Here is a 27535-nt window from a genome sequence, read left to right as displayed (position 1 = left end):
TCAAGACTACTGAGTGTGTCCCTGTGGTAGTTAGTAACCTATCTTTAACTCAATCTAGACTCTGTAGTTTTCCATCTGCATAATGCAAGGTTTACCATATTAACCTCCATGGACCAAAATTGAAGAAAGTTGTATGTCTAGGAAAATGATTGAGCTATTATACAATACATGTTTTTCTTTAAAGGGATAATTCTGTCATCATTTACACACCCTCATATCATTCTACATCTCTATGCATTTCTTTCTTCCACAAACTCCAGAGACAATATGTATAAGCCTCTTGACATACACTGTATAGCCACCCCCCAAAAAACACGTATTTTATATTTCAGAGAAGAAACTGTATGAGGGTGAGTAAAAAGGGATGGATGAATGTAGAGGAAAAAGTGATTGTCAGAGGGGCTGCACTTTCGGAAGAAGAAAGAGCATCTAAAAGCTGTGCCCCTGCCAAGAAATGTCCTGCATCTATTGATAAGCGTGTCTTGGCAATCAAGTATTTTTGCTCTTACGTGTTGGGCCTTGCACTCATCACAGAACCAATCCAGCAGATGGCCCATGAGTGAAATGCTGGTTTCTTTTGCTCTAAAAGAGTTCCTCTTTGCATTTAAGCGTGAAGAATAGACATGTTGATGGTGTCTGGTAAGATTTTCAAAAGACCTGTCATCCTGTGATTATTCGCATTGTGAACAATGATGTCATTTCACGAAGCCCTTTAATAAAGGGACCAATTCTCAAGTTGCTTATGAGCATGCCTATTATTTCCATTCTGGCTGTTTATTAATACTTATTAAAACACATATCCTGCATTACCATATTCATATATGAAAGCATACTTTTTTTGTGCAAAGAAAAAAACAAATAACATAGCCTAATTTATTGCTGTCTATGGGGGATCAGAGAGCTCTCAGATTTCATCAAAGATATCTTAATTTGTGTTTCGAAGATGAATTACGGGTTTAGAACGAAAATGAAGGTGAGTACTTAATGACAGAATTTTCATTTTTGGGTGAACTATATGGATTGTAGGTAATTTGTAGTTAATGGTTTGATAATAGCGAGAATTAAACCTTAAAATTAAGTGTGACCAATATTTATAGCTATGCCATCTTATTCTCATTACAATAACCCCTCAAAAAAATGGCCCATATAATCATAAATGGCATCATGCAAAAGAAATGTGTCTTTAAAAAATCTACAATTCAATTATTAGATTGATTTAACTGTTGCTGGCATTTCCCAACATATTTTAACAGCCATTTGTTGATGTCATAAAATGCTGATAAAAGAAAACAAAGATTTTGAGTTAAATGTTATGTTATGAAAGCCGTTGCCACAATCACTAGAAGGAATGTTTTTAAAGACTCTGACTGAAATGGCATTTTGATTTTATATTTAGGACATTTATACTTAATCCCATTTCTGTCAGTTCTGGTGATTCGCATGGATTGTAGGTATAAAGGTGCCAGATACTGAGGTAATGGGAATTAAGAATGCAGTAAATCTGTGCTGGCAACCTAGACTCGTCAGATCAGCTCGCTGACATGTTCCTGGATGATTTTTGGGTTTTGCTTCAATTGAGCGCAAAATTTATTTCAATGGTTTGCAAAAGTACTATTTTCTGTTGGTATGCTTTATTTATTTGGTATGATGTCAGAAATTTTTTAGGAAGTTTAAGTAAATAATTTTGTTTAGAACTGAATCATTTCAGTTGCATATAACAGTGCATCACATCTTCTTGTTTTCCATCCCATGTTAAATGTCAAATAATTATTATGATTTACCTAACACACAATGTCAATTATATGCCTGGAGGAATCCTAGATGAAAAGTAAAATCTTTTTATTGATTAGTGAGAGAGACCTCCAGATAGTTATTTGTCAATTTCATTTGCTGCGCACACAGATATTTGTGGGTTGAATGGTTTTGGAACTGGCATACCTTGGGTAAGAAAGTTTAGGGTTAATTAACTGAGCTTTCAGGGTATAGGTGGCGGTAAGTTAGTCTTGCTTATACTGGAATACACCTTTAGTGTAATGTGGGTTACATATAAGCATAGAAATTACCTATCTAGCATGTTTAAAGGTAATTGTTTACCTTTTTAGACAAAACATGGTGCCAGTCACATGATAGGAAATAGGAATGTGCACACACAGCTACCTGATTAATTTATTCAGAGAATGTTTAATAAATGTTTCAGCTTGTATGTCTTCAGTTATATTTTATATTTTGTGCTTTGCCTTAAAAAAATTTTTTTCATGGTGCTCCATAGCTCCAGTGCAGACCACAACTTCATGCTTGAATAGTGTGCACTGTTCAGAATCTCATTTTGGCACTAAACCCATCATCATGTAGACTCATGTGAGCAGTTCTAAATGCTCAGCTCATTTTAATCCAGCAGTAATACAATAAAGAACTCAAGTGTGGTAAACAAACACTATTACAGGTTAACCTGCCGACCTGTGGGGAATTAAACTGTCGTGAAATGTCTCCCTCCAGCATTTTTCTGGGGTTACCTACTAGGCCAGACACTCAGATGGCCTTCATTTATTTTCCAGTCGTGCTCATCTAACATATAAACATTAGTTATTCAGAGCGTAACAGAAATGAAAGTGCTAAATTTACTCCTGCAAATGTTACCAGCAGGACATTGACAAATCTCATTGTCCTTATCGGTTGTAAGTTCGGAGAGGAATACTGAGGATAGAGGGAAGGTATTATAGTGCAATTCAAAGTTACAAAGACTAAACGTGGAATGTTGCGTATTTGTAAAGATTTACTAATGTTAAGCAGGCTTAAAGCTTTCAACTGCTAAACTAATGCCACTCTAGACATGCTGATTATACAACATACTGGAGGTTGAACAAGGTCTTTTTAACATAATAATATTAATATTAATATATATATATATATATATATATATATATATATATATATATATATATATATATATATATATATATATATATATTTGAACATTTGATGACCACAGTGCATATCTATCTATCTATCTACATCTTGTTCATCTTTTCATTTTCAATTTGCCTTGTTTTTTAATTGGTCTGAATGAAATAAATGATAACTCTCCAGAGGCCAAAATTTCATAATCCTTGTGCTCATAAATTAGGCTTAAACATGGCCACCGTCATCGCAGACCTGTCTGGAATGTGTTCATGAGCTAGAATATTTATCATTAAGCTAGAGATTCTAGAGACCAGCTGTCACCTATTGTGAATAAAAAAAATTTCAACATGTTCATTTCCTCTCAAAGCTCTGCAAGCTACTCAGCCTCAGTAGAAAAGTGTCAGCTGTAGTGGAAAGTAGATTCAACTTTTGGAGAAAAGAACCAATGTCTAGAGTTCATGCCTCTCACCAAAACGCTGTCAAACATATATTTAGAAATATATAGCTTTTTCTCTTATTTATTTTCTGAAGGATTGTGTCTGTAGAGCACAACAGGTGGGTTCCAGAGCTAAAAATCATATTAATTTTCTTCACTGAGAAATATATTTGAATGATTCTGTATATAAACCTTTCAAAACAGAGCTCGCAAAATATCAGTCTGATATACTTCTGTTAAAACCTTCACCCAGCATTGCGTCTCTAAAAATTAAATCTCATTTTAAAATAATATTGAATTGTCATGTTCTAGGTGATTAACTTTATCTTGTTTTTATACATTTAACTAATAATTATAAATCGGTTTGATTTATGTTATTTGCAAAGCTTCATTGGATTTTTGTTTGTTCATTCTTAAAAGATATTAAGCACAACGTCTTCCTGATTTTTGTATGTTTATTCATTTCAACATTAAAAAGTAGGCAATTACCATTATGAGCTATCACTATAGAAATGTCTCTAAGCAAAATTGGAACTATGCAGTACAATGTATGCAATATGTAACCATCAACCAACCAAAGTTATTTTTATTAATTATATTTTATATCCAGTTTTACTGAACCAACTTAATATTATGCCCTTGTGTTTGTAGCTATCTAAACTCCCTTTGATGATGAGGAGGCCAAATGTAATGCATTGTCCATTTCTTTGTCCTTTAAAATGCAGATTTGTGGTGCTTTTCCTCCGAAACCAAGGTTCTTTTCTTGGTGTCGCAACTACTTTGAAATCAATATGCTTAAGTTGTTAAGAATGGAGATTCATCTTCATTTACAGCTCTTAAACATGTTGTAAATATCCCAATGGCTGTCATTCCCTTTGGACAAGGACACAATTCTGGAGTATTGATGTATTTCCATTGCTCTTTCCAGACTGATAAGAACTCCAAATAACATTTATCCATCATATTTTTGTTTGTTTCAGCCCTTGCTCTCGGATGTTCATTGCATGCTCCACTAATGTCTCTCATTTTAATAATGGATATTAATGAGGAAAAACCCCCTGCCAATGAGGTTATTGTCAGCATTTAGCCTTCATACTGTACAAGAAATATGCACACATCCTCATTGAATGTGACAGATTTACAGGTATGCGCTGGCATCTCATCTTAAATCAGCCAGGAACAGTGGCTCGTTCTCGTGCACTTGTGCATTTCACAGAGCTTCACCACCACAGAGCTGTGTGAATAATTTCTCCAAGCCAATAGACTGTTTTATGGATGGCAATAAATAATTGGTCAACTCCTATCCCAGACAGTTCAGTCTATTTACCCTACACTTTGCTGCTTCTGACATTTCTAGGACACCACTAAATTAATTGTTCACCCAATAATGAAAATTTCGGTCACCTCATGCCACGTCTGACCTTCTTTTGCGTGTTATTCCTATTCTAACTTCGTTTAAGGAAGGCAGAACAGATGTTTGAAGAAATGTACATTAGAGCTGTCCAGAATTGTCAACTCTCCATTTATCATGTACTGTAGATTAACATTTAACAAAGTAAATGATTTGAAGATCCTGAGATACTCATTAACCATTGTGTTCTTGTACCTGTGACTTTAAAACTGATTTAGTCATCTGTGTCATTTAGGTTCACATTCGAACTTAACTTGAAGTACAAAAACTCAGCCATTTGTCCCATTTGAGACCTATACATTATATAGAAAATAATATATGCAAAATTAATCTAGACTAGCAAATTATTCCTTATGTCTGTGTCGATTTGAACAATAATCCTATACATTTTCCTTAACTGAAGTGGTAGTTTCACCTTTTCCTAGTATAAAATAACAAATAATTTCATTATAAAATTTCTTAGATTGAACTAATCAGTGAATTCAATTCTGGAGCTTGACTTGAAGGAATTCTGTGAAACTGTGTTTATATACTCCACGAATGTGTCATCAAGGAGAGTACTGTATATTAAACAATGGTTGCATATCTCAAAAGGCAACTAGCATGAATTATATGAGGAACTAATAATACCAAAGTACATTCCATCTCTTGGCAAATTTTAATTTGAGTAATTCTGGGTTTGGTTCATATCACTCTGCTTACTAATGTTTGTTAATCTCCCATATTTACTGCTGCCATTGATTTGGGTGTGAAAAGCAGACAAAATCCCTTTTGTTTAAGGCAGGGATACAGTTTGGAATGCCAAACCTTCTCTACCAAATGTGACTCAACGATAAAATTAGATGACACATTCATCCCAAAATGTACCAGTAATTGTGCTATGCATTAACAGTGAATCCCACTGCAGATTTAAAGTCGCAAACGTATAAAACATTTAGCCTGGTGGAAAGTAGGTCATTTGTGATTTACATTAATACAAAAGCTAAATATTAACACAAGGCTAACATTTTGTAAATTGATAATTGACATCAATCCTGACAGCTAACCTGTCATAAAACTGAATTACTACAAGACTTGATCAGTTTCTGCCAGACTAAATAAAGTAAATGTTTTAAACATCTATCCTTTTGTTTTAAAGCTTATGATCACAGATGTATTTTTAACATACAGTACTGTTTATTGTTGTTTTTGGATGCAAGCCATGCAAGTGCAGTTTTTACATGGAATGTTAGTTCCAAATATGTGAAAAAATAAAAGTTGGGTGCGGATTTGTTTAACATAATTGCTATTCTGGAATGCTGAATGTTCAATAGCCTGAATAATATTGTTGCTGCTTTGTAGGTTTGCAAATGACACGATGGTAATGCTGCTATTGATAGGTGATGACCTATATTCGGTATGATGAACAAGCCTTGTCTCAGCCCATGTTAGGAAAGTTTTATAACAATACAAACATTTCAACACCAAGGACATTTTCCAGCCCACGCATTTTTAATCCATATCTTTGTTTCATTTATGTTTTCTTTTCTTTAATTCGTTTTAATTTCCCAGTAGGTATAGATTCAGTTTATGGTGTCAATTCTCAAGAAGTGTGACGCATTCTCGGCTCCTGCCCCTTTAAGGCAGGACAAGAACATCCTTCTGTCTCGCACCGTATTGTAGTTGACGCGCGTCCCATCCACACGCAGCGTTATGCGCGCTCTCAGACTATCTATGTGATGGACGTGGGGAAGCGCAGATTCATTTCTTCAGACTTTGGACGTACAGAATGATTAATTTTGCCGAGAAGCCGAGCGAAACAACTTTTCTCATTTACTGAGGAAATTAGATTGGCTTACAGCACCTTTCAACAAGACCAAAGGAATTCACAGAACAAGTCTTGCTACTCAAGAACATGTTACTCTGAGAGGTAGGATGGTGAATATTTAATATTTTCGTGAAATTCTGATTTGTGTTATGTGTCTATACACTATGACTGTGTATAGACACATAGACACAGTATATGACTTGTAACTATTTAATGCGATTCTGATTTAGGCTATGATAAAAAAAAAAAATCTAATGGGTGAATTTTATTTCTCATGCTGGTGGGCTATGGTTCTTAACCGACACGCGTTTCACTTGCAAATTAATTTAGGTTGTCCATATGCTTGAAGTGACAAGTTTTTAACAGTCTAATTCTGTCTGTCTGTCTTGTGGTACTTAGTATGAATTATTAATAATCTCAGAAGAACTTCCGTTGCTTGGCGTTTTGACTAAATGTGCTCTTGTTCTCGATGGGAAACAGTAGAACATCTCAGCTAATAGAAACAGACTTACTATGCAAGTATGTCTGAAATTGTTATATCCATAATCAAAGATGTTTATATAGCCTAATAAGTACGAAATGATGTGCTGTTTGTGTATAGTCGCGGCTAAAGTGAGTTGTCACGCGCAGCATTTTAGGCTACGTTTGTTATAACATTTATTTTTATAGCTTTTTATGTATATTAACCGTTGCGCGCATTAAAGTATGATTGGACTCATTGTTTCATAGAGCCTGAAATTAATTAACGGCGTGCTAATGAAAGGAAAACAAGCGGGATAGTCTTGAGAAAACACAACATGTCTCAACAGCGGAGCTCAAGACTTCTCTAGTACTGTCTGGCCGGTTCTATAGACAGAAAGAATATATAAATTGTAATTTAATACACGTGTTATGTGCCAAGGAGACGATGGGCCACAGTGTGTGGTAGCCTAAATGGAAATATAATCACTTTCTCAAATTTTCTCCATGGTAATATTTAGTGCAATCTCAGCCTTTACAGCACAGTGGTTTATGATAACACTGAAAAGCTTGTGTTATTACATTAAAATATGCTATTAAAATGTCAACATTACAAATGGCCAATACAACTTACCATTTTATAACATCTGAAATATTTTAAATAGCCTAATAAAACGTATTGTTGTTTGTGTAGCTATTTTGTAAAAAGTTAAGGGAGTGTGACCAGGGTTAGAATTGATCTTAATTGTAATGTAATGTGTGTTTTTTTTTTTAATGTGAAAAAAAGACAAAGGAATCAGATGACCTTCTTCCTCTTTACTATTTCATTTATTACTGGCATTTTTAGCTCATGTATAACAGTTATTCACATTCTAGGCTGTTTGGCGTTTTTGTTGTTGAAAGTATTTGTTGTTGTATTTGTTGAAAGATAAAAGTCTGAGCTTTATTGATTTGTCTAAGAATCTTCTCTTTTTTTTAATGCTTCATATTAATATATTCTCTCCTACTGAAGTAATTCCTGGCACTGTTTGTGTGCAAATATGAACCCATTTATATGAGCTGAGTGTTAAAAGGAGACGGCCTTGGCATCACAGCAGGGGCAGAAAAATACACAGTGCTAATGTTTTTCACCACTTCATCATAATCATTATAATTAATAGGACTGTGTGTGTGTGTGTTCATGTGAACACTTTCCACTCTACAGTGGAAAGCAGCTAATGAAATCCCATCTTTGAGTCCTTTATGCTCACACAGCCAAGAGTTTAGTCTCTCAAATCATCACTGGTGGTTCATTAGGGCATGCATACAGTAGTTTTTTTCCTGCCAGCTTTACATGCTTGATTTGAAACTCTTCGAGGAAACAATTACAGATGCTATGAAAGAAACTGTATCCCTGATTTGTCTTGCAGAATTGTCTGTTGCAGTTCCCGTAAAGACATAAATATGCCGTAAGACCTGAAGAAAGCGCTGTCCTATTTGATTATGCACACGGTTTTCAAGTGCCAAAGGGTTTTACACCGCTTACTTTTTTGGTTGTCTTAAAATATTTGTTCACAGCCTTCTCATTGTATATCGGCATCAGTGTTTGATTTATTCCTGGATCGTACAGTGCTGCTATTTTGATCATCATGTTTTGTATTTCACTACTTTGGGATACGCCAGGCTGATTCTGACCACAACAGGTATAATGTTCCTACAGCTGTGGGTCTCAGGAGCATCTTGCATTTGCTTTTGGCAGAAATAGAAACCAACTAGAATGTCTATTTTCAGATGATGTGCTAATGATTGTTTTGAAACACATGTTGTCAGAGAGAGAGAGGTGGTTTGAATGTTGGGTGAATATTGCAGTATTTTCACGGTTCACTAAACGTCCACTGAGTACTTGGTTTGGAGAAACGTATCAGAAAGGAATTCAGCACATGGTTTTCTCATTAAAAAAGAAAGACTTGAAAATAAAGGTGTAGTTTTTGACATAAGCATTTTAGTAAGATGGCGATTTCTGCTGCACAAGGACATAATGTAAATTCAGAGTAAAAGTGCATATTTAAAGACTTTGTCTCTGTGTCAGTGTTTAGTTGTTTTTATAAAGCAGTATTACAGTCTGAATTGTAATAGTAAATCTATTATTTACTAATTTTAGGAGCATAAATTAAATTATGTAAAAGAGAAAAAAAAGGCACATAAGATCTTGGATGGAGGACTTGGACCAATACATTCTCATGGCAGTTTGTAACTATTTTACATTTTGGCAAATTGGTGGTGACTTTTTATGAATTTGTATGATTTCAGTCATACATTTTCATGCAATAATCTTACTCCCCACTAAAGGTTAGTTTTTAGAATATACCTTTATGCTTAATTCTTATTTAAAGATTGTACGCATTCATATTAAATGTAAAATAGATTATGTTTTCTCATGAGATTAGAACAGGTATAGTCTGTTTTCTAGCAAAATATCACTATATGCTTATTTTGACCTCACAGAATTCTTCTACATGGTTTTGGCTTCCTAAAACAAGCAACTCAACAAGCTACTAATTTGCTGCTAATTTATAGTTAGTAAGGTAGTTATTAAATTTAGGTTCAGATGTAGAATGTGGTCATGGAGAATATTTGCTTTATAAGTGCAAATAAACAGTCAATATGTTATTAATCAGCAACTAGCCTAGTTAATAGAGAGAATTGATCCTTAATAAACTGTCACCAAATTATTACATTCTTGTGGAACTTGTGTTAGTTCCAGTTCCAGTTCCAAATATGTTTAAAAATAGATTTGATTTGATTTTGAATATTTCTGAATCAATCTTCACAAAGGCTGGACTGCATATGCCCACAAAGGATGCATTACGGTCCTGTAGATATAAATAATCTGATACTGCTAATGGAATATCCGTTTTTACTTTTTGACCCTTTGAACTATGGGACTGGTTTTGGTAAACCATTTTTAATGTTCATAGATCACTATGAAAGATGTAGTATAGGAATTTTAAACAAGCTGCTTTGAACAGAGAGTTTATGCCATTAAATTTAGTACAAGGAGGTTTCAGTGCTTTAATAGATCTCCAAACATGCCCATTCTGCATTCCAGTTCTCTGAGCGGAGAACAACACTCACCCATCAAACACAATACAGACCTTTGATGATTTATATGAATTATATGTGGCTTGTCAAACTAACAAAGCAACATCTAAATCAAACTATCCAGGGGTTTAAAGCAATGGCTGTTTATTCTGTGCCGAGTGAGCTACAGTTCTTGCAAAAATGCCTTTTCCTAACCACTGTGAACTTTGATGTATTCTGTATTTGTTCACATTAGAAAATGACAGGAACATGATGCTGGACACTTGATAGTGCAAACCTGATGTAACCATTTTTAAATTCTTTAAAGTAATAGTTCACCCAAAAAATAAAAAAATTCTGAACTCTCTCTCAGGCCATCCATGATGTAGATGAGTTTGTTTCTTCGTCAGAACAGATTTGAAGAAATGTATCTCTCATTCTGATGGCACCTAGTCACTGCAGATGATCCATTGGTGAGCAATTGATGTAATGCTAAAATTTTTCAAATCTGTACTGATGAAGAAACAAACTCATCTACATCTTTTAGGGCCTAATGGTGAGTATATTTTCAACAAATGTTTTTGGGTGAACTACTCCTTTAAAAAGTGCATAGATAGATGCCACTGTAGGATATGTTGTCTACTTACATGGGTAATAAATGATGGTGCATTTGAGGTCAGACTGCAGGCAGCCTGTGAGTTGGGTAAACAAGTATATTGCTGTAGCTAATACGTCACTAATGTTGTTTCTGCTTTTAAGGTTTAGTTGTTGTTCCACTTATCAGACAGACTGTTAGTGTGTGAAGGTCTCTGAGTGCAGGACCGCCTAAGACACAAGCTATTACTCTGAAGAGAAAAAAAAAACTCTCTTTTAACTTTCCATTTCTGCCAGAGAACCATTAAAAAGTTTGCATTAAGGTTTTTTAAAATAAATTATTAATTTGATTTAGCAAGCATGCATTCAATTGATCAAAAGTGACAGTGAAAATCTTACATTGTTGCAAAAGATTTTTATTTCAAATAAATGTGGTTCTTTGAAACCATTTAAACAAATATTACTGAAGAATTTCAATTTATTCCGAAATATAAAGCAGCACAGCTGTTTTATATATTTTAATAATGTTTCTTGAACAGTAAATAAGCATAGGAGCCTCTAAGTGCCGTATCTAAAAATTGTTGGCATTTTTATCAGACTCCTTTGTGTGGGTTCAGTAATTTCACTTTAATGGCAATGAATAGGTTCTTTTCATTGCTGTTAAAGTGAAATAACTGCACATAAACATAAGAGCCTGAGAAAAAAGATCATTTTAGAAGAACATTTTAAATGGTACTTAAAGGCTTTTGCATTTGAGCTCTTCATATTGAATGATTTCTGAATGTTTTTTTTTAGGACTTTTAAAAATACACTCAATTAGTAAACTGGTATTTTAAATTGTAATAATATTTCACAATAACACCTTTTTTATTTATATCGATAAAATAAATGCATCTGTTGTGAGCATATGATATTTTCTAAAAGCTAAAAAACAATCTGGGAGACTACCAAGCTTTTGAACGGTAATGTAAGTGGAATGTGATTCAGGGCAGGTACCCTGATGGTTGCTGGTTTAAATCCCACAAGGACTCATGAGATGTCATCATTGAGACTGACTCAGAAACTTTACTCCAGGTTAGGATCCAGGAGGATTGTGGCTATATTAAGTGTACTGTAAGTAAATTAATAATGAACTAATCAACTTTTTATTTGCTAAATGACTACACTGTCTACTTACATTCTCTGTTTTTGTTTTTCATATTGTGATGTTAATCAGTGGGCCTAGTTGATTTGTCTGACCAAAATTATTAGTTTTCCAGCAGCTGTGTGATGTTTTGTCTGAGCAGTGTTGCTCTGTTGATTGTCTTATGGAAACTGATATGCCTGCAATAAAACAAACTTGCCAGCTTAACTGGCAGACGAATGCTCTTGCCTTTAAGAGATGTATTGTCTTATGACCTCTTTTCTTATCCTTAAATGGTTACTTGTGAAATGTTGGTTGGTGTGCCATAAGGGTTAGCAAACCGTTGTGATTTAGAGTCATTTGACTGTGTCCAGGGTTTGTTGTAATTATATTTTTTGCTGGGGCACAAATGGATATCCTGGGTTAAGTATACTTGATTAATTAATCAAAATAACTTTAAAGGTGATGCAATACAAACATTGCAGAATTGGTTTCTGGCCTTCATGGCTAATTTGTTGCGTAACTCTATCTTAGAGTCATGCAACACTCCCCACTTTGAAACAATTTGTTTCAAAATGTGCCCAGAACTTTAATGGTAGCATGACAACCCACCTGTTACATAAATAAAGGCTGATGACATGCTCTGAATGCTGTCTCAAACATCTAGTTCTAGGGTCATAGATGACTGGAGGAAACCATGCTAAATGCAATTAAATTATAGTGTAACAATTAAGCAAAATATGATTTAATAGGGAGGAGAAGTTTTATTGTTGATATTACTGTATTTTGGCACAAATTCACCTGGGCCCTCATCATCCTAAAAAAAAAAAAGCCACATGGTTAATCATAAATTGTGCCAAACATATTATGCAAAAACGCATGACACTATTAAAATATTAGAGACATTTAAATACTAAAACTGTGCATTTTGATCTATTCTGTTAATGTGATGCAAATAGTTTTTCATAAAGAGGTGTATACTGTAATAAATTCAAATATTTTGGTACTAAATGCGATCAGTATCCAAACATTTGGGTACTGAACCAAAACCAGTTCAAAACTACTTCACTGTACCACTATTTAGGGAAACCATTGAAGGAAATATTACTAGTTTTCATGTTTATATAACCAACTACATAACTAATTATATAATCACAATGATCAACTCAAGCATTAAGACTTTACAGACTGTGCTCAAGGTCAAAGTTTTCCCTTTTCATTTAATTATTGAAATTACAGTTGAAGTTTAAGAGGAAGAAGTTAACTCTGTTTATTTTCCCCTAACAATGTGATTAGAGTGACTACATGGGTGTCCTCTTCCTGAATTTCCTTCTTTAAGTCCACCATGTGGCTTTGTTTATACCCTAAGCACTTTACAGCCTGTTTAACACAAAACCAACTAAATTATTCAACACCAACCTGATCATACATGATTCAGCAGGACACTCCTTTATTTACATTATCTCGATTAAGCATTCTGGTTCCTCCTTTCGAGCACGCTTGAAAAGACTTCAGTCAACTGTTTCTCAGGAAAGGAGCTCAGATGACCTTCCTCCATGAACCATGATTGATTGAGCTGAGATTTAGCAGCAGTGTCTGGATTTTGTTGTCTGCTGAAGGGCTTAGTCACCCAATTTTGACAAAGGCCTTGCTTATTTTTAGAGAAAATACTAATCTTTTATGTGGTTTCCTCATTTATAAATCATGTTCTACACTGTAAAAATGATTGATTTTGACAGTAAAAGACTGTAAAAATGCTACAGTAAAAACCTTTTAACTAGCTAACAGTAAGTTTACATACTATATTCGGTGAATAAATGTGAATAAATTTATAAATACTGTTAAAAATAAGTTTTTTGGAAGTGAAAAAGAAAAATCATTGTATAATTTACAGTAAAAATCTGCAAAATGACACTACCAGAATTCCCTGCATGACACATCATATTTTATGTTTCTTGTTGAAATAATGTTTCTTCTTAGTTTTTTCTTATCAGCTGTGTACATTAGGGTTTAATCTTATATTTAATGTTGTTAAATTAATGTTTATTGCATTATTTCAGTATCATGTGTGTCACCATGATGGGGTTTAGTGTTTGTGTGAATGAGACTGTGCACCTTCTATATATAAGTATTGCCCTCCTCAGCTCGTAGAAAAGCTGTTTGTGATGAGTTTTGGTTCATCGTGTGACTTTCTCATCACCAGCAGCTTTTGGTGGTTATCAGTTCATTACAATGGTTCAAAACAGATATTAGTACTTCGATATTTTCGTTTATTAACATTACATCAGTTAATGAAATGAAAATGAAATGAAATGAAAATGAAAGTTTGTAAAACCTAAAATGTTGCTACCATATTTTATACAGTGAAGTTCTGGCAACCACAGCTGGTGGTATTTTACCATAAAGTCACAGATGTTTGTGTAATCCACTGTATTTTCTATTCTGTATTTAGTTCTTCTGGTTTGCGCAATGTCATATTTTTCTGATTTTAGAGAGGGTCTGAAAATATAAAATATAAAAAATGTTATTGTTCATACATGTCAGATATTCTATGCTATTTTAAAATTCTACATTAATTATATAAGCTTAAAATGCTAAAATATATTTTAAAAAAAATATGAAAAAGAGATTTGCTTGAGTCAAAAATTCTTGTCCAAATTTTCGCACGTGAAAAAATAGCAATCACATTTACACACTGCCTCCATAACTTTCATCCGTCATATGAAAATTTGAATCAGGCTCTATTTTCTACGTTTTTGCATATGTAGCAAGCATTTTGATAGGAAAGAAATACGAATACAAAAAAACATGTGAAATTTTCAGACTCTGTGTGCAAGGACTTTTTCTCTTTACTGGTAGGTCCGGTGTTTCTGAAGTGGCTGCCAAAATGCTTGTTTAGATTATGTGAAGAATGAACTACATACATACATGTCTAAGGAAAAAGTGACAAACTTTTATGTCAAGTTAATGCCGGTGTGGGTCAGATGGGCTACTTTCATGTGTTATGTTTTAGTCCAGAATATTTAGTAAGGCCACATAAAGTAACCTATAGGCAGACAGAGACTGGAGGTTAAAGAGCTTGGAGCTCTGGTTGTTAATTCTTTTGGTGCTGTCAGATCTGTTTCCCTTAATATTCTCTGCTGTGTTTCGATTCTGAAGGGTGCAGCTGGTGGCACGTAGGTCTGAAAGAATGGCCTACCCTGGTTCTGGTTGGACGAGGGCCCAGCTTTAAGATGTATGGCCCCTGGTACCTGTCTCAGTGATGAAGAGCACCCCCACCATCTTCCTCCTCACTCTAGCTGTCCTGTGCAGAGCTGAGGTATTGATCAACATAGACATTTTACAGCAAGAGACAACAAGTCTGAGTGTTTGTGTGCTTACATAAGGATCTCATATGACCTGCAATATCTATTACTATTACTATAGTGCTTTCATGTCATTTTTAAACTTGAAGGTTTCAGTCTTTCATTATAATAAACAAAAAAAGGTTGCAGAAGAGTGTTTTTGCAGCGATGCCTTAACATTTTTGGGTTCATCAAAGACACTTTCAGTGAACAGTCCTTTAAAGAACCATTTTTTCTTGGTGTTATTTACATTTATTAATCTAGAGAAACTTCTATGCAGTGGAAAGGTTCTTTGGATGTTGAAAGTTCTTCACTGAACCACCAAGGTCAATAAAAAAAACTTTATTTGTGAAAGTGTGGCAAAAAGCATGAAATACTGTCTTGCATGTAGGGGGATGAATTTAGTATAATAAGATCAGAAACATGTATCAAAGCGATAAATAAGGGCAATTTTGTTTCATTTTGAGATTGATGTATCCTAGTGTCATATGTGTCATTCAGAGTGTGAGTGGGAAGACGGTAAAGGACACAGTGCAAGAATGGAACCGGTATCGGAAGGAGTGCATCATGAAGATAAGCTCACAACCCACCCCCTCAGGTAGGCTTTAACTCATCCCATCTAAGTGTGTGTGTGTTTCTATATCAACATCGGAAAACAGCTAGTTGAGATTTACTGTCTATAAAGAGACGTAAACACACAGTAAAGAACGTTTCACTAACCACTCTAAATGTTTGTGATGAATCTTTCTTGCAATATAAATCTTGCTTGTCTAAGGAATGTCAATAAGGATAACGTTGCACTTCTAACATGGAATTTGACAATTAGATATACAGTTTCATATATAATGTAAGCTCTGACAGGAGTTTATAGAAGTATTGGACCTGTCTGGATCAGTTTCATATTCACATTGTCTATTTTTTCCATTAGGTTTGTTTTGCAAAAGCATGTTTGATATGTACGCTTGTTGGACAGATGGAGTTCCCAACACAACTGTGAAAGTGCCGTGCCCCTGGTATCTGCCTTGGTATGATCAAGGTATGGCTGCCAAAAATAGTGCCTATTGGCATGGAAAAATAAAAATATGTTTTACAAATTTCCTGCAGTTCACCAATTTCATCACATCTTAAAGTTTAAAGGGATAATAAATACGTCTCACAATTTCGTTTTCCTTTGACTTTCATTGTATGACAAAAAATGCAATGGAAGTCAAAAAGAGCTGAACATGAAGGTGAATTAATGATGACGGCATTTTCAAACCTTTGCTTTTCTTAAAATCATGTTTATGTTAAATCCTATTTTCTGAATAATTCATGCAAAACCCGTTGGTATAATCCTAGTGTGTTGTGAGTGGGTATCAGAACATTTATATGTAGTTTCTAAGCTGTTCTTATTCACATTTTATTTTCTGCCATACACCATACACCCTCAGAAAATAAAGATACAAACCGAGGCTAAAAAAATTTGTACAAAAATTTGTACATACCTTATTTACCCCTAAATGGTACATATTCGAGGTACATGTATTTGTACTCAAAGTGTGCATAGTAGTATTTTGGTATTAGCATTAGCACAAGTGCTGAACACAGTAGATTTAGCGTTAGTATTTTGAAAGGGTACTGCTTCAGTGACAGTTTTGTACCTTTTTTCAGAGAGTGTTGCATTCTTTTAGAACATGCTAACCATTGGAATGAGCAATAATGGTGTTTTTGTTCAAACATTATGAGTTATGCCGTTAGTTATAATTTATCTGACTGTATTCAGTCAAGACTGAATGAATAAAAAGGTACATAGTGGACTCTCAAATGTAAGACATGTTTGAAAGATGTCTGTTATTGTCCTCTGTAGTGCATAATGGGTTTGTGTCACGGGAATGTGGTTCAGATGGCCAGTGGCTCACCGTCAATGACAGCCGCACATGGAGAGACCACTCACAATGCAATGCAGATGACAACCAGGAGAAACAGGTAAAGAGACCCCAAACAGAGCATGAAATGGTGTGTAAAATGATTTAATGCATATTGCTGAATAAAAGTATTAATTTCCTTTGAAAAAGGATATGACAAATAAAGGTTTAGTAGACCTCCGTTAGTGATACTGTATGGTATTTGCTTTTGACTGTTAATTTTTATGACTGTTAAGAAAGCTTAGTTTAGAGAAATATGACTAATCGGTTGATAACCGTATCTACAGATTGAGAAGTAAATAGGCATAATAGTCACGTTAATTATGTAATTATTCATGTTAAAACAGTAAAATTAGTTGTTTGGCTTTGTTGAATTCAAGTTGCAATTCAGTAAATTCCACTTCCTGTTATTCAAGTTCAAATTAAAATTCCAGTTTAACTTCCTGCCCTACCTGATTATTATATAAAGTCATTATCATTTCTTAAAATCAGAATTCTTCAGTGCCCTGTCAGAAGTTCATGCCATTGTTCAAAACAACTAACAAAATGTTCACTGAAAGAAACCAAGAGATTAATTTAACAGTTTAGATTTATAAATGGATTTATAAAAAATATGAAACAAGCTGCATGAATTTTATGCATTTCTGTAATTTCACCACACTAGTGTCATTTGCAGAGCTCTGCACTCTTTTCTTATTGGCACAGCAGACTTTATCTCCTGCTTGCAGAGTTATTTTCCAGAGTTATAGGCTATTACTCGCTAGTGTGATCAATGAATATAAAGCTGTCATTATTCTTCGCCTGAGACTTTCAATGGCTTTCAGTATGACATAGTTAGAAAAATGTCTGAAAGTCTTTAAGAATGAATTACTCAGGGCTCTGAAGCTTTGCCTTCATGTCCCACACAAGACGTCTAAGAAGGTTCTTCTTTCAGAGCAGTCACATGAATTAAAATGACTTATGTCTATATTCTTTTGCCCACTGTCTTCACAGGAGAATCAGATGATGATCTTGGCCTATTTCAGAGTGATGTACACAGTTGGTTACTCTCTGTCCCTGGCCAGCCTGTCTTTAGCCCTTGGTATACTTCTCCTATTCAGGTGGGTGACAAGTAGAAAATGGCATGCAGAAGAGAAAATGAAACAACCCTCACAGTAGATCTAAAGGAGTTGGGCGAAAATAATTATATCATAATATACCAAGCCTAATTCGTTCACTGGAGCTTAAAGTTTGATGATCACACAAGTCCATATCATAATTAAGATTTCATCTCAATTAATTGTGCAGCCCTAAAAATGCAGCATGCAGTAATGAATGTTAATTATTTTGTGCTTTAACACTTTAACATGAGGTCATTGGCTTAGCAGCAGAATTGCAGTTTCAAAACTCCATGAATGAAAGTAATGTTTCAATGTTATTTTTGTAATATTGCAGGAAGCTCCGCTGCACACGTAATTACATCCACACCAATCTGTTTGCCTCTTTCATCCTGCGAGCTGTGTCCATCCTCACGAGAGATGCACTTCTCATGAAAGACGCTCCTGAGTTCAGGGACAACAAAGATCTTTCGATCGTTCTGAGCGACCAGGTAAGCAGAAATACAGTGATTCTACACAAAAATTTACAAAAAAACAGAACCGGTGTTCTGAAATGGAGAGAGTTCCTCAGGTTTTTTTTTTTTCAGACAAGTGTAAATTCATGTTCCAGTTACACTTAATGTTGACAAATTTTGCTGTTAATAAAACATTATAAATAAAACATTACTTCTATTTTGTATATTTGCATCAAAGTATGATATTTTTATTAAAACCAAGTATAAATTTCCTGAAGCATTATTTATTCCAAAATAAGAACTATAAGAATGCAAAAAACAAATTTCAGATTTCATGTAAATTTTATCTGTGAACTGATCTTCAACTGTTCTCTTTAATAGTCAACTTACTTTCTTATCATCAGTCATTAAAATTTGCAAAACAATGTTCATGGATTAGCATATAAGTCATGTTTTCAAGTCCTTCCATCTTTGATTTTGATGTGGCATAAAGGCCGTTATCTACAGTAAGTGTGAACGTTGTACATACACACTTTTTAATTAGTCTTCCCATTAACAGAATTATTTATTAATTCAGACCGATTTGTGGATGCAGAATGTGCATAAAAATGAGGCGAAATTTATTGCATTAACAGCGTGATCAACTATAGCATATAAGAGGCATTGCCTTCTCTTATTGGACTTTCCCCCATTCATTCCCAATTACTGTCCACGAAACCCACCGCACACTTTAGTGGATGTGTTAAAACTCAGTGGGCTCAGGGGAGGCAAGAGAGACACTGCCTCCCATCTGACCGTCTTATGCTGGTGTTGCTGTTGGACAGTGTCGTTGTTTTAAAAAAAACAAGTGATTTATACACTTTTTAAGGTTTTATATTATAATATTTGTGTTGTTTTATCTTTGCACCGTGGATTTGCACCAATTTTGCCTCCTCTGAGGAAACGCCCCTGCTAAAAAAAACGATTAAAATGCATGGTTTAGTAGAGTAAACCCAGAGCTGGGTGGATTACTTACTACTGATTACAGATTAAATGATGAAAACTGTAACTAGTAATGTAATCTAGGTTATTGATTTTTGGTAATGTGTTCTGACTACTTTTTTGATTACTTTTTTAACTAACTTGTTTTAAACTTACCATTAAACATACCATACTGATATACAATAAAAAAAAGCAAAATACCAACCTTAATACCATTATAAAATGCATTAAACTTTACATAATACCAGGGTCTTAATGTAAGCACTCCAGGGGGTTTGTAAATTGATAAAAAGCTAATAATGTCAAATAAATTATTTAAACCCTTGAACACTAAAAGTATAAATATTTAATTTGTTTACCTGTGTGTCAGTGTGACCACTAAAGCAACATTGAACTGTAAACACGCAAATGTGAAATATCAGATAATATTACATGTTAAAGTGGTTTGGCTAACAAAAACATTTGTTTCATACAAAGTCTTATTGCTTGAGAAGTGTTTTCTTGATAAATTAAGAATGATTTGCTGCCATTGTGTGAATAATGTGTAAACATGTAATCCATAAAAAGTAACTAATCTGATTATGAGCATTATAAAATGTAATATAATCTAATTACAAGTACTTGATATTTGGTCCAGAATACATCTAATCAGTTACTACCCAGCTCTGAGTAAACCTCCATTAAACTCCCACAGGTGATGTCAGGGTGCCGTGTGGCTCAGGTCCTGATGCAGTACTGTGTTGGGGCAAACTACTATTGGCTACTGGTAGAAGGTCTATATCTTCACAACCTGCTGGTGCTGATGGTCTTCTCAGAGAACAGCTACTTCTGTGTATACCTCTTCATCGGCTGGGGTGTGTAATTTGTGTGTGTAAAATTGTAAAACATAATATTAGCATGTGGAATATTTCATTCAATATAGATATTTTCATCTTGCTGTGCTGTTTTGTATTTCATCTGTTTTGTATTTCTAACAGGAACACCTGTGCTCTTTGTGGTGCCTTGGATAGTCGTTCGTTACCTTTATGAGAACACCAGGTAAGATACGCCAAAAGTCTTGATGCAACAGCTTTCTTTCATTTGGTTAAAGATTAAGCCTTACAAATGTGCCTGCACATTTCTCAAGGTGCTGGGAGATCAACGAAAATATGGCATATTGGTGGATCATCCGAACGCCAATCCTTTTGGCGATTTTAGTGAGTCTTTACTTCAATTTGTTCTCTGATTGTATTGATAGTAACCCACCTATGCTTACAGATAACTCAGAATGTGGAATTCTCCCACTTCTACTTGAAAGCAACCAATGACACATCAAAGTGGATCTGGCCCGACTTTGTTCCAGTGGTTATTTTTAAGTGAGAGATCGGTGAATTCCAAGTTCCGAGTCATCTGGAACGCAGTGTATGAATAACCAGTTAAATATACTCTCGTTCATGTATTATACATGGATGACTCATTAGTCTGGAGCATTCTTGAGGATTGTGTTGAGGAACTGTTTTAGTAGTTTAGTTTAGCATTCTGAAACGATTGTGGCCGCCACACTCAGTTGGAATGATTCATGCATTTTCCTTCTTTACACTGGATGAGAACTCTTGTGTATCTTTACACTGGATTTTCTGTGTGTAACTATTTATATTTAAAAAAAATTATGACCATGTTTTGCTGGTGAACTTTTTTATATTTATAAGGATTATTCAGATCCTCGTCTCCAAATTAAAAGCACATCAGATGAGATATACAGATTATAAATTTAGGTAAGAATTTGCCTGTTTTCGACAAATGAATGTATATTGTTTTCATCAGTATCTGTTTTTCAGACTCACCTAATCTATTGGTGTTTGTAAAATGTCTATGTATGAATTCATCCATGTTCCGTAAAATAGAAAATGTGTCACATAAAGTGCCCTATAGCAAGCTTTTGATATTTCAACCTTTTTTAAAGGAAATTACACTCTCTTCTTCAGATGTCAGCCTCGAGGGTAGCATACATGTTAAGGAGCTCACCAGAGACTATATTTCTAGCCTTCAAGCTTATATCCTGTTTATGTGTAATGGAATGAAATGTGGATTGAAGTCTGACAATACATTTGTAACAATGATAGAGGCCAGTTAGATTCTTGATTTTACCACAGTGCCTCACTGTTGTCATTTAATCTGCCTGTGAAATCTCCCTTAAAACTTTTTAAAAACCCTAAAAGATTTTTTTCTGAAAGTATTAATATAAAATGAATGGATTATTTCTAAAAAGAAATCAACCCTTCATCGGATATTAAATTTGGCTTTAAAGAAAAGCTGATGACATTTTGAGGTGAAATGGCCTGGGTTGTGTTTTGAATCATCTTTAATATTCTTGCTCCCTCAGGTTAGCCAAGTCCACGCTGACCCTCATCCCCCTGTTAGGGATTCATGAGGTGGTGTTTGCTGTGATGACAGAGGAACAGACTGAGGGCGTGCTTCGCAATGTCAACCTGTTCTTTGAACTCTTCTTCAATTCTTTTCAGGTACAGCTAAGGGAATCATGAGAGACAGACCGTGTCACAACATGGCCTAGTTTATACAATGTACTTACTTTTTTGTTTACCATGCACTATTAGAATGTAGTGAATGTCCATACAATTAATGCATTTTGACACAACAGTTGCTGTTGCCCCACAGGGTTTTCTGGTAGCCATATTATACTGCTTTGTCAACAAAGAGGTAAGAGGAATCTATTGTAATTTTTAATCTATTATTTTTAAACATAATTGTAATAATTTTAAAATTATATATATTATATATATATATAGTAAAAAAAAAAAAAAAAAAAAAAATATATATATATATATATTAGGGGTGTAACGATACGCGTATTCGTATTGAACCGTTCGGTACGAGGCTTTCGGTTCGGTACGCGGTACGCATTATGGACCGAATGGTTCGTTGGACTAATTAATTATATTTGGAAAATAAAAAAAATTGTGAAATATAATGATATGCGTTAAACAAGGTAGCCCAATAACCCAAACGACGTAACAGGCAACGCCCCTGACACCACCGAAGAAGAAAAAAAACAACTTATATGTTTATGTTAGGCTACTCAGTCAGGCGCTCGCTCACTCAGTAATACACGCTGAAGGCTCGTTGCAAAATGGCCAATGCGTTTAACAGACCAGAAATAGAAGATCCTCCAATAACCAACAGGTCTGGTGTTTGGGTGCACTTTGGATTCCCTGTAAGCTATAATGGTGATGGCAAGAGAGCAGTGGATAAAAAAAACAACGATATGTCGCATCTAGGGTTACACCAGCGGGAATACAAAAAAAAAAAAAAAAACACCAGCGGCAATACTTGAAACATGTCAACTCATTTACGCCGACATCACCTTAGTGTGTCAGTATCTGGGAAAAGACGGAAAAAAAGGAGAAACATACATGCAACAAACTATCCCCGCAGCATTTAGACAGACATTTCCAACGGATTCAAACAGGGCAAAAGACATCACCACGGCGATTGGTAGGCTACATTTACGTTATAGCCGCGGATATGAGACCTTACTATTTACCATTAATTCTATCATCACCATTATAGCTTACAGGGAATCCAAAGTGCACCCAAACACCAGACCTGTTGGTTATTGGAGGATCTTCTATTTCTGGTCTGTTAAACGCATTAGCCATTTAGCAACGAGCCTTCATCGTGTATTACTGAGTGAGCGAGCGCCTTACTCTGTAGTGGAAACGTAGGTTTTAAGAACATGCTTAAAGGCAGGGTAGGTAATAAATGTATAAACAACTTTCTTCCAAATTTGTTTAAACTTTCTATATATATCAATGCATAATTAAAATGTAAGTACTCTGATAAAAAGAGTATAAAAATCGAGTGACTCTAGACCGTTTAATCTGTATTAAACACAGCTCATTATTTCCATTTCGGGACGAAACATAGGATTGGCTTAGGCGACTGTCACTCTCTCGCAACCATGGCAACCACCCTTTTGCCACACATGACCTGCCCACTTGCGCGCGCACGTTTGATTTGAGGAATTCAAGAGGCACGGATCCTAGGAATACCAAAACAATGGCAGAGAAACAGCAAGCAAAATTCACAGTACCAGCCTATGCAGTTAGTGAAGGCAAACCAGGCAAAGAAAGGAAGACAGTAACAGTACAAGAAAAGCCAATGAACAAAAAGTCTTTGGATAAACAAAGAAATAAAACGCGAGTTAATATCGTCGTGGCTTTCCAGCGATGGCGAGAACTGAAGGAACTCAAGGGGCTGAAAAGGGACTCCTTGATGGCTTTATTTCTGCTGGACAGGTAAATCTTTCTTTTTGTATTTTGATCATACATATTTTTTTGTTTATTTTTTCATGAAGCATGTGTCATTAGCACACGTAGCTGCCTAATATAGCTAACATAACATTACTTAGCGAGCCGTAGTAGAGACGATAAATAATCTATAGGAGCCCAGAAGGGAGGGGGTGGAGTGAATGGAAATAATGAGCTGTCTTTAAAACAGTTGTGAGAGGTCTACAGTCACTCGATTTTTATACTTTCTTTTTCAGAGTACTTACATTTTAATTATGTATTGATATATAAATAAAGTTTAAACAAATTTGGAAAAAAAGTTTTTTATACATTTTTTTACCTACCCTGCCTTTAATGTAATTGAGCCCCGTTACAATATTCCTTCACGAGCCCATTTCAGACGGACCGTAATTCCTGCTTTGTTCCAAAAAACATAAGCCCTATAGAGAACCAATTGAGTAAAAACACACTCAATATAAAGAGTTATAGAGTTCCATATAAAAAGGTACATATTTGTTCATAACTAATATAACATTTTCATTTTTATTTTATAAGGAGCTGTTTTTGTTTTATACAGTATGCTGCTAAGAAAACACCATAGAAGATGGGTAAAGAATAGCTCCATCATTGTTCAATGTAAAAAAATAATAATAATACTTTGTTAGTTTTAATAAATTAAACATTTTTTAAAAATCAAGGAAATTTATCTGCCAACTTTTTTTTTTTGCTGTATCTAAAACATACTGAACCGAACCGTGACACCAGTGTATTGTATCGAACCGAACCGTGAATTTTGTGAACCGTTACACCCCTAATATATATATATATATATATATATATATGTATATATACGTATATATATTTGAAGTCAAAAGTTTACATATACCTTCTGTAAATCTGCAAAATGTTGATTATTTTACCAAAATGAGAGGGATCATACATATACAATGCATATATAATTGTTTATTTATGACTGACCGGAATAAGATATTTCACATAAAATATGTTTAAATATAGCCCACAAGAGAAAATAATAGTTGAATTTATATAAATAACCCCGTTCAAAAGTTTCCATACACTTGATTCTTAATATTGTGTTGTTTGCTGAATGATCCACAGCTGTTTTTTTTGTTTAGTGATAGTTATTAATGAGTCCCTTGTTTGCCCTGAACAGTTAAACTGCCTGCTTTTCTTCAGAAAAATCCATAAATCCCATAAATTCTTTGGTTTTCCAGCATTTTTGTGTATTTGAACCCTTTCCAACAATAACTGTGTAATTTTAAGAGACAATCTTTTCACACTGAGGACAACTGAGAGACACACATGCAGCTATTACAGAAGGATCAGACGCTCACTCATGCTACAGAAGGAAAAAACATTCATTAAGAGTGGGGGGTGAAATAAATCATATTTTAAAATAAATTAATTATCAAAACTTTTATTTTAAATCACAATAATCTGTTTATATATGTGTTTTTTATGATTTTAGTTTAGAATAACCCTGATATATCATGTCTTTGACTCCAGGTACAGTCCGAAATCAAAAAGAAATGGCAGCGATGGAAATTGGGTATAAGCATTTTGGAGGACCAGCGTAATACAGGTAGCAACACACAGCAGGGTCCTCGGTGTCACCACGACCCAGTCTGCTCTCCAGATTGCCCTCTGGACAGTGGCAGCCAACCGTCCTCGGACCCAACGGCCACAGCCACCCAACTACCTGTTCAGCATCACTACCATCCCGGAGCAAAGAAAGGCAAGGCGTACTGCTACATCTCTGCCCGAAAGCAGGTTCTGAACGGCCTGGATGTGCCAGCATTACCCCAGTGTGCCGGAGAGGGAGCAGTGACGTTTTCTGAGAGCTACTGTTGAACCATGTGGACTGGACAAACAAAGCCAGATATCATGGAGTGTCCCACTGTTTTTAACTCTCAGAAGGATATTACTACATCACATTTCTCACATTATGCCTGGCAACCCCCTTTATTTGTGTTTTTCATATTTACCACTATACCTCATTTTGGACACTAAATTCATTCTGTTATGTGCCAACATTGTGGATCAACTCAAAGACTGCCTACTTTTAAGTCATTTATATTTATGATTGCATGAGGATTATCTGTTCAAAGTCCACAGGTAAGACACACAAACCTCACCTGGCCTGGAAAATCACCAAATAGCCATTGGTATGTTAACCCCAAAATGTTTTTTGGACCCTTAAGACACATATCCAATACCATTTAAGAATTTGAAGTCAGTAAGATTTGTAAGAAATTATTTCTTTCATTCAGCAAGAATACATTTAATTGATCAAAAATGACAGACTTTTACAAAGTTACAAAGAATGCTGTTTCAAATAAATGCTTATCCTATTCATCATAGCATGTTGAAAAAGCACAGTTTCTAATATTAAGCAGAACTACAGTTTTCAGTATAGATAATAATAAGAAATGGATATTATAATGATTTCTGAAGGACAATGTGACACTAAAGACTGGAGTAATGCTGCTGAAAATTCAGCTTTACCATCACAGGAATAAATTACTTTTTAAAATATATTCAAATATGAAACCGGTATTTTAAATGTGATAATAGTTTACAAATTTAATGCTTTTACTGTATTTATGAATAAAACATTCTGCCTCTGTGAGCATTAGAGACTTTGAAAAAATGTTGAAAGGTAGTACATCATAACTGCAGATGCTACTTGGTTTTATATTTTGTTATTTAATGCAAAGTGTTTCATTTTTTGTGCAGTTTAAGAGCCCCAAATATTTTTGGGGGAGACTGTATGTACATACAGTATAAGCACCAATAATATTTTTTTTTCCCATGAAAAGCAAATCAGTTCTAGACTTCAGTTCCCTTGACGTTGTCACATCCTCACCCTGATTATATATTGTGCCTCTGGAGGTGTTAAATATCTAATATGAAGGTTTCATATGGCTCTTTGGTAACCCGCTCACCCAGGCGATCTCTTAAACAGCAGGAAATCTAATTCTTTTTTTTATGCTTCTGCATTCCACTCGATGGCCTAATCTCCTTTCATTTAGAGCCATGACAGAACCCAACTGTGAACTGTATGTCTACAATAGAGTTTAAAGAGGATTACTAGGTTTTTTAGTTAATAGGCAACATTAAAAACACTATTAAACAGAAACTGTTTGTTTCCAAAACGTTATGAAGGTTTAAATCAGAGTATGGCCATATTTTTTAACCACTCACTAAGGACTGAGATCAATTCTTACACTGTACACCTTCTTTATTTGTTACTTCACCTGGACATTCATTTTCTTCCAACATGGAAAGAAGAGTGCAGTAATAATAGTGATATCTATATTTTACCTAAACTTTCACTGTGATTTAGACAATATATTATGTTGTATCTAAATTAAATTGTATCCATCAAGTGGAGGTGGTTTCACAAAGGGTTGAGGTTATTCCACCACTCCGTTGATAACTAAAGCCACCTAGTGGATGCAGTGAGAACTACACAGATGTGTTGTAGCGTTATGCTCGTCTCTTTTATATTTGTAATGCTGAATGTCATTAAAAGGGTGCTAAGAGTCTGAGGTCATGCATGAAATTTGTCAAAAATATTGATAGGATGTCTTTGTTGTAATGTGGTAAGGTTGGTCTAGGTCTCATGAAGCCACTGTTGTTAAACATACAGTAGT

The 27535-nt window shown here is 34.8% G+C and overlaps 1 protein-coding gene across 3 annotated transcripts in view; it reads left to right on the top strand.

The window, feature by feature from the left end:
* The window catches only part of LOC132107902 (gastric inhibitory polypeptide receptor-like), a 30577-nt gene extending 3683 nt beyond the window's left edge, over positions 1 to 26894 (top strand). The window contains exons 1-14 of one of the 3 annotated variants that reach the window (XM_059514242.1): positions 6296 to 6657; positions 14951 to 15110; positions 15637 to 15733; positions 16064 to 16171; positions 16982 to 17100; positions 18033 to 18139; positions 18474 to 18627; positions 20267 to 20426; positions 20550 to 20610; positions 20699 to 20772; positions 21242 to 21326; positions 21935 to 22073; positions 22228 to 22269; positions 25386 to 26894. In XM_059514242.1, coding sequence (XP_059370225.1) covers positions 15054 to 15110; positions 15637 to 15733; positions 16064 to 16171; positions 16982 to 17100; positions 18033 to 18139; positions 18474 to 18627; positions 20267 to 20426; positions 20550 to 20610; positions 20699 to 20772; positions 21242 to 21326; positions 21935 to 22073; positions 22228 to 22269; positions 25386 to 25730 — 1548 coding nt within the window. In that variant the 5' untranslated portion in view covers positions 6296 to 6657; positions 14951 to 15053 and the 3' untranslated portion in view covers positions 25731 to 26894. Of the gene's footprint in view, positions 1 to 6295; positions 6658 to 14950; positions 15111 to 15636; positions 15734 to 16063; positions 16172 to 16981; positions 17101 to 18032; positions 18140 to 18473; positions 18628 to 20266; positions 20427 to 20549; positions 20611 to 20698; positions 20773 to 21241; positions 21327 to 21934; positions 22074 to 22227; positions 22270 to 25385 lie in introns of those variants that run through there. The other 2 variants (XM_059514243.1, XM_059514241.1) reach the window with 2 other exon arrangements.
* Positions 26895 to 27535: the final 641 nt, after the last annotated feature.

This window comes from Carassius carassius, chromosome 28 (assembly GCF_963082965.1).
Source record: "Carassius carassius chromosome 28, fCarCar2.1, whole genome shotgun sequence".
In the NCBI taxonomy this organism is placed as follows: Eukaryota; Metazoa; Chordata; class Actinopteri; order Cypriniformes; family Cyprinidae; genus Carassius; species Carassius carassius.
Note: the sequence above shows the minus strand (reverse complement) of the source record. Positions and strands in the feature narration are given on the sequence as shown.